Below are 8,565 nucleotides of genomic sequence, written 5' to 3'. Positions count from 1 at the left end.
GGGGTATAACCCTTGTCTTTTACATTATAATCCCAATTATCATATAATACAATCCGATATGATATAGTGACTCACCCACAAGCATAAAATAATTTATAAGATATTTAGTAACAAAAGCCACTTGGCTATCCAAAAACAAATCACATGAGAGGATAATACCCATACCACATAGGATGAAAATATCTACATAACTTGAATCCTAAGCTATGCCACCTCATGCTTAAAGGATTGTTATGGATGAGAGCATGACACCAAGCACCTTACTCATCAAATCAAAGCAAGAGTCATCCACATATGTGTCATGATACTAGAGCATGCCCAAGCCTATAAAAGGAGCCTCACACTCCATTCATCTCATCATCTTGCACCATGATGCAAGGACACCAACACATTGAGCCACTCCATAAAATAGTTAGGATCAAGATGAAGCAGCTAGGAGGTGGAGGCATGCCACAAGATGCAGGTTTATCAGATTTCCTGAAGAACAAGCTACATAAGATAGCAAGGTAGAATTCTTAGGCAAACCACATATTTAGTTAATCACATCATCATTCCTTGAGTAGAACCATAGAATACAATCCAAGACCTTGTGAAGTGAGAGGGGTAATTGGAATAACCATATCTAAATACTTTTAGTGATACTTAGGAAGCCAAACCTTGATCATTATAATTTGTGTAGTGATTATAAACCCTAAGAACTGGAAGTAGAAGATATAAGCACATAAGAAAAGCTTAGAGTTTAAGCCTATAATTTATATGGTGAGAAACCATTCATCAATGTAACCAAAGTTAACTATAAAAAAAACCATAGCCACCCTAATTACTTTAATGATAAATTGAGGATAGCAATAGAAGTTAATTGGGAGGGAGAGCTATCTTAGCCAAGGTAAGATGGAGTTGAAACCCACATAGAACCTATCTCCATGTCTCAAGTTAACTTGTGAATTACTTGGTGATCACAAGTAAAACCCTAATCTATATCCCAACATTAGTTATGCATCACTTGGGTGATCACCACTATAAACCTAATTCACAATTGAGTTTCAAACCATTTGCCAGTAAGTAAATATAATTAGAACCTTAGAGTTTCTCACTAGCTAAACTATATGATTAAACCCATGGTGGTGATCAACCACTTAATCAAGACTAACCCATAATAAGAGTAGTATCTACCTTAGGTATTTCAAGATGCTATTAAAATATAACACTAGTGCTAACTTTGAAATAGGATTATAATAATGCTTACAAGACATTAACCAGCAAGTACTCACATAAAATTATGTGTCAGTGACAACATTCCCTAATAAGAGGTCAAATCCTTAGAGACATTTTAGCACATGAAACCATGCCATTAAAACCTACATATCCCTAAGTGAGAAAATATCATTGGAAAATAATTTGAATACTTTCAAGATGATATTCAAATTCATGACAATAGGAATATTTAAATCCAAATACCCATAGTAATTAAGAAACCAATGTTTAAAACCATATTAAATTTGTTAATACACAACAACAATCTTTAAGTGCCTGGAATGAATATTACTTGAATTCAATCAATCAAATTTACAAAATATGATTGAATTCAAAACAGTATTTAAATTAACAAAATGGAAAACATAAAAAGGAAAACTGAAATAAAAGAAAATGAAGAAACAGGCTTACCTGGCCGGAGCAGCCCAGCAGCAGCCTGCAGCGCAGCCCATCAAGTGCAGCCCAACCTAGCCCAAACCACGGCCTGGCCCAACGCCACTTCGCAGCCCAGGATACCCCTTCACTTAAAACGCACGCAGAGAAAGACGTTATCGTCTTCGTCTTCTGCAGCGGTGCGAGGCCGCCACGGCGTCGACCATCGCCACGTCCTCGTCGCCGATAAGGACGAACCGGACGTCAACCACCATTCCAGAGCCATGGTGGATGCCACTGGCATCCATCGCCAGTAGACGCGCCAAGATTCACGCCCAGAAACCACACCGACATGGCCGTGTATCTCCGCCGGTCGTCACAGTCGTGTCGGCATTTCCGACCACCCCCAGCACTATATAACCATTAGAAGAACCGACGTGCTGCCCTTGTTCATCGCCATCTTCCCATTCCCTCCCTGGAGCCCTCAATCTCTCACACCTCTCTGTGAACGTTCGCCGGTGTCGAGGATGAACCTGGCGATTGGAGCCACCTCACGGTCCGGCGCATGGTCGTGGAGATGCGCCCGACTCTGTTGAGCATCCTGGTGGAAGGAATCGAGAAGAGGAGATCCCAGAAGCCGCCAATCCTCCATTCCCTTTCGACAGTATTCCGCCGGAAAATGGAAATCGCCGTCGACCTCGACTCCGATCGACTCCGGCGACCCTCTAGGAAGGATCAGGGTGAGCCCCCGCGTCTCGAGCATCTTTTATCACGTCCTAGGGCCACTTGTAGCTCCGATTCGTGATCTTGTCGGGTGCGCCGCCGCAGTAGGGCTCGCCGGAGCTCTCTCCGGTGACCAATAGGTGGCGGAGCCACCACCATCGTATTCACCACGTCGAGGGAGGTTCAGAAACACCTAATCTTGTATCCTGGGAGGCCTCAAATCGACGGCGTCGTCGCTGTTTGCCCGCCGGCGTCAAGCCGCCGGGGAGAGGTGATGTGGCCGGGGGCCTCCTGAGCATTTGACCGGGTCCACGCCTTCGTGGCTGACAACGTGGATGCAGGACCCACTGGTCAGTGTCTTCGTGGGTAGGAAGCCCGGGTAGCTGTAGTGCTTTTCTGTTTTAAATTCAAATTGAATAATTACTGCAACTTCAAATAATTATAGAAAATTCAATTTAAGTCCGAAAAATATAAATGAGATATCAAAATTCTTATAAAGATAAGATCTACCCAATAAAAATATAAAATGAAATTTTTATTTTTAATAAAAATTTATTTATTTAATACTTGTTATTTAAGCCTTTTCTTTTAATTCTAAATTCAAGTAAAATTCAATAATTAGTAAAAATTTCCAAAAGTAAATAAAAACCAGTAACTAAATAAAGAAAACATTAAAACTAATTTTCTTTATTTGGAACTTATTAAATCTTTATTAATAGGAATTAAACCCTAATTAATAATTGCCCTAATTATTTTAGAGAGTGGATTTGGTGACCGGGTGTATACGTGAGCACGCGCTCATCACCGTTAGATCTAGTCCACCACCATTGGATTCTACCTCTCGCTAACGGCCACTACACGGCTGCCCGTTTGTGTTTTTTGTGTGGGAAAAACTGTACGTGGACCCCACACTCTATCATCTCATCTTCCTTTCCCAATCTCCCCAATCCCATCAGTCTCATCTTCATTTCCCGATCTTCCCCTCGATGGGGTGGAACTCGAACGGCAGCCCGAGGGAGGCCGCGAAGTTGGCGAGGCGGCGGCCGGTGGGCTGGAGGACGTCGAGCGAGGCGCCGAGGCCGGTGACGCGGAGCGAGAGCGGCCTGCAGGGGCGGGAGGCGAGCATGTGGAAGAGGCCCGGCCACTGCAGCCCCTGCATGATGTCGAGGTCGACGACGTGGACGCGGTCCTCGCCGTCGAGCGCCTGCAGGATGGACTTGTTGGCGGTGAAGTGCGAGAACTTGACGAGCGGGGAGAGCGCGTTGTAGGCCTGGAAGGCCGAGGAGTCGCGGCGGCTCTGCGCGGCGGCTAGCGGGCTGGCGGCCAGCAGCGGCGAGTAGGCGCCCAGGTAGGAGCTCAGCACGCGCGCGCACAGCGCGTCCCCGAAGTAGGCCGCGACGCGCTCCGGGGAGTACCCGAACGGGGACGCCAGCTCCGCGATCTCCTGCAGCATGTCCCGTGCCTCCGGCAGCTGGTCCGCGGCCACCGCCTCCGCGCACCGGAGCAGCAGCCTCAGCAGCCGCAGCCCGCGCGTCTCGGCGGCGGAGGCCGCCGCCACCAGCTCCCCCGCGGCGGCCGCCAGCCCCGGTCCCTGCTCGGCGGCGGAATCGTGCAGCTGCAGACGCTTCCCCCGCGCGCTCTCTTCGTCCTCGGGGATCGACGCCGCCCGCTTGGCCTTCATCGCTGCCGCCATCGAGCTCCAATCCAGCAACCCGCCCAACAAAAATCTGGCGCCACGGCCGCCGCCGCCAATGGCGTCCACGCCAAGAAGCTCACCAAACAGGACTCGTTCTTGGGTGAGGTCGAAGACGACGCCGCCAACTCCAACGGCGGGGAGCACGACGAGCTGCCGCTCATCGGCGCCTACGGCGAGCTCGTGCACCAGGCGCTCGGCCGCCCCGCCAGCGTCGTGGCCTAGATGTGCGTCATAATCAACACTGCCGGGATCCTGGTGTACGTGGTCGAGCTCCGCCGGGAACACATCACGCCGTGGTGTACTAATCTGGCGATAAATGTTGATGTACATCGTTCAGGTTGGGAATGATTTGGAGATTTTGACCGGTCAGGCCTATGTCGCTGCCTCCTGAATCCATATGCTCCCACTTTCTGAAATCAGCTGACGTGGTGCGTATGAAAGTACATATAGAAGAGGACAGGAGTGGGCCCGTGTTAACGGATTGACGGATGGCGTTAGACACGTGTCGAGCAAGCAACGCGTGCTCACGTATACACCCGGTCACCGGGCTTCATTCGAATTATTAATAGTTTAAAAATAACAAAATGGCAAATTCAATATTATTTTTATTTATAAAAGTTATTTATAACTTCAACTATAATAAAGTTATTAACCAAAGAACTAAATAATAATTAGGAAAACCTAAGTTCCATATTGCATTAAGAACACAATCCCATCATTTTTATGTGGGATACTAAAACCCTAATACCATTTAGACCCTAGTTTCCATTAGTACATGTGAATCCTAAATTGTCCTAAACCTAAAACCCTAGGTTGGATCATGTAATCATGGTACCTTCTCTCAAACATAGAACCATAATAGCAACTATATAATTTCCATGACCACATAAAATGTAAAAACCCTATCACTAGATAATTGCTATGCCATGTTCTCATCTAAATAAAACTTGTTGATCTAGTAAGATCAACCAAGTGTAAAACCCTAGTTCCTATTCCCAAGATCACCATCCTTAACTATCCATGATTAGCATCACACCATTGTGAGGAAACCAAATAGCAACCATGCTTATTATCTTGCATTACCTAACCATACTCCACTAAACCCCACTAGTGTTGGATACTTATTAACCATCCTATTTAGAAGTCAATCATTCTTTACTTAGGGAATTAAATAGCAAACCTAAACAACCTCAACCTAATTATATTACTTCTTAGTATTTAAGAAGTATGTTCTTCAAAAGTTATTCTTTTGAAGTAAATAAAGAATCATCATCAACCCCGCTTATAAGGACCTATAAACCCTAGCTAGCTATCACCAACAAAATGCACCAATCTTGATAGCAACCTTGTATGAATAATTGCTTAGGATGCCTAGGCTTATCTTAACCTTACCAGCCCTAGGTGTTGATGAATCCAACTTTGTTGGGATCCATCTAACACTTACTTCAGCAACTACATGAAACCATAGTCAACCATAGAACCCCACCAACCTAATTATCATACTTGTTCTTCATTAAAGAACATGTTCTTCAAAAGTTATTCTTTTGAAATATATAACATGTAATTATCAACCATGCACTATAGAACTTAAAATTGACAACTGCTCTTTACTTATTATACAACTCCTACCCTTTGATGTGTATGATTGTTACTTTGCCTTACACCACTTGTTTATGATTCTAAGACAACACAAGCCTGAATAAGAACCTTGTTTGTGAAACACTCTAAAAGTGCAACACACCCTAAACAAATCATTTCAACTCACTAATCTAAATCATCGGGGTTAGGTCACGCTTAAAGCGATTGCATCTCATACTTATGCATTATTGCATCCTTGCCAATATTTTAAACATCGTCCTTACCGGACGATGATGCTTTTTCAGAATTTGGAGTTATTGCGTATCGAAGACCTTGTCTGCATAATCTTGCAGTCAAGAAAGGCAAGTTCATCGCTTGCTCATGTCATTTGAGTATCTTTATCAAATTACTTGCAAAGTACTATGATTATCACTATTGCATAAAAACCAAAACCACTATTTTCATAACTATGAATATGACTATGTGGTGGGCAATGGAACCATGGATTGTGTTGATATGGTGGAGGTTTCATTGCAAGGGTTTATATCCATCTAGGTTTAAACAACAAATGTCGCCAGTGATTCTTGTGCCGTAATACCCGTGTTAACCATAAGATCCGGAGTGGGACGGAGTAGTCAAAAGTGTTTCCACCTCTCGTTCATCAACGGATGCGCTTTACCGTAGACACTTGTTTCTGTCAGGGCAAGCGGTAGGCTGGGGAAGCCTTAAGTCCCCACGGCATAGTCCGTAGACACTTGTCGCTCGAAGAGCAAGCGGTAGGCTGGGGAAGCCTTAAGTCCCCACGGTATTGCGGTCTATGATGGGTTGCAGCTACCGGCGAAGGAGTTTGGTTCGATCCCAGACTGTCATCGTGGTCGGGGTCCACCTTGAAATCTATGGGAATAATGGGACCGGCGAGGACCCAGGGTCGGGGCATGCAACAAAGGGTGGGTGTTCAAGGTAGCGGAGGAACATGATTGGCTAGACCTTACACCGGGCCTCACACCAAAGGAAGTGTGGACGGGAAACTCGAGCCCAGTTGGCACCAAGGTTAAGATCTCTTATGGGTAAAGCAACACACCTCTGCAGAGTGTAAAGAACCGTGACCTGTCACTCCCTGTTCCGGGATATGGAACTGCGAACGCTGCCGGAAAGGAACTCCATGAAGTTCTAGTAAACCGGTGAAGACTGACGGACATAGTTCTTCTGAATAAAAGCAACCTTTTGAAGAAATGGTTATGAAAACTTGCATTGGTATTAGACTTTCTGGTCTAATGCCGTAGCTAGTGCATTAAACACCTCTTTCCTATAATGAACTTGTTGAGTACGCTCGTACTCATTCCACTCTTAAATCCCCTGCTTAGATATGAAGGCATCGAAGGAGCATCTACAGTGCAACTCGAAGACCGAGGAATCAACAACTACTTCAAGGGACAGGAACCTGTCAGAAGAGTCAAACACCACATCCAAGAAGGATAACACCTAGCTTAGCAATAGAAAGGAACTCGTATCCTAAACCTAGCTCCTATTTAGCTAGAATCTATTCATAGCCTCTATAGCTAGTTAAATACTCTACAAATAGAGTTCGTGATAGGATTAGATTACGAGTCGTTCTTCTGGAGTTATTTGCAGTTTTACCTCATTGTAAAGTAGGAGGCTGTGATGATCTTATGTAACAAAGTCTGTGTGTAATTCTATAGACATACCTTGGACCCGCATATGTTTCTGTTGTACCACTCTGAGCGATATAATACTAGTGGAACGGTGTTTCATTGGTGTTATATCAGACTTGCATACTACACCATGCAGTGGTATGCCGGGTCACCACACATCCCAAACAGAGTGCGCTGTGGATCTGGTTGTGGCCTTGTTCAAAAAGGCGATCTGCAACGACGCTCTGTTATGGCTTCTCCTCTACGAGCTCGGCTTGATTAAAAGGTAGTGGTCCTAGGATTCTTTCTCGCACCAAGATCAAGATCTACCGGTGCCTGTCCCATTGTTCTGACGGAAGTGTCGTGTTCCGGAAGACTCCGCTGGCGCTTCATTGGGCAATTCATGCCTGGAGATTGCTGGATCGGATGAGATTCGGTCGTGTACATCCATTTTTTTCTGGCCGTTTGGATTCAGAGGGACCGCTTTGAAGTTCAGCTGGCTGTTAATACCATGGAGCACGTTTTCGTTCTGTGTTGCTGGCGGAGAATGCCATGGAAGTCGAGATCTGTGGACTAGCTATGGTGGTTCGAGTCTAGGTGGCGATGAGGTATTGGCTTGGTGATTCGTGACTTGAAGCAGCGGTATGTAAGTGGGGGCGACTACACAAGAGAAGTTCAAAGTCTTACTTCTCAGGGTGAAAATTCAAGGTCTGGCCTTAATTGGTTGTGCCTGGCAGTGTCCTTGTTGAAGGCATTGTTTTGAGAGTGAGGATTTTCTTCAGGGTAAAAACCCAAGATCTATGATCGGGCGACGACGGCGCTTGTGCACTGTTTCCTTATTGGAAGCGTCGCTTTTGGAGAAGTTTAACTTCTAGTGCTGTCTTGGTAGTGTTAGTGCCGTTGTTTCAAAAAATAGATTGCTGTAGCGGGACTTTTCTTTTTTTGTAATTCTTCTTTATGTTTTGGGCTGTGTGCATCCGTAATATTGCTAGGGCAATGCGTTGTTGCAGAGGCTGGGTGTAATTCGTATCTCCGCGATATTAGTATATACTCTTTATCGAAAAAAGTTGCTTTTATTTGAATCTAAGAGTATTTGACAACATCTCAGTACAACAGGTCAACATCCCATTGCTTATTGTACCAACAAATTTTGCTGAAACAAACAAAGAGCTATATATAGGGCACAAATTTGTGATGCTGTACAAGAAAGAATATATGAAGATCTCAAGCCATCTTGATCGATCAGTAAAACATTCTACTACTACTACTATATATCTATCTACTCTGAAG

General features: G+C 44.8%; 1 protein-coding gene across 1 annotated transcript; it reads right to left on the bottom strand.

Annotated features, from left to right (window-relative positions):
* Positions 1-3,313: 3,313 nt before the first annotated feature.
* LOC127347232 (scarecrow-like protein 23) lies at positions 3,314-4,194 on the bottom strand. The gene has a single exon (XM_071829189.1). It carries the CDS (start codon positions 4,040-4,042, stop codon positions 3,314-3,316), a length of 729 nt encoding a protein of 242 aa, XP_071685290.1. The 5' UTR covers positions 4,043-4,194.
* Positions 4,195-8,565: the final 4,371 nt, after the last annotated feature.

This window comes from Lolium perenne, chromosome 4 (assembly GCF_019359855.2).
Source record: "Lolium perenne isolate Kyuss_39 chromosome 4, Kyuss_2.0, whole genome shotgun sequence".
NCBI lineage: Eukaryota > Viridiplantae > Streptophyta > Magnoliopsida > Poales > Poaceae > Lolium > Lolium perenne.
The sequence above is the reverse complement of the archived record's forward strand: the minus strand, read 5'-3'. Positions and strand labels throughout refer to the sequence as shown.

Excerpts from the sequence above, each read along its gene's own strand:
- LOC127347232 (XM_071829189.1), bottom strand. The coding sequence starts at position 4,042 with ATGGCGGCAGCGATGAAGGCCAAGCGGGCGGCGTCGATCCCCGAGGAC.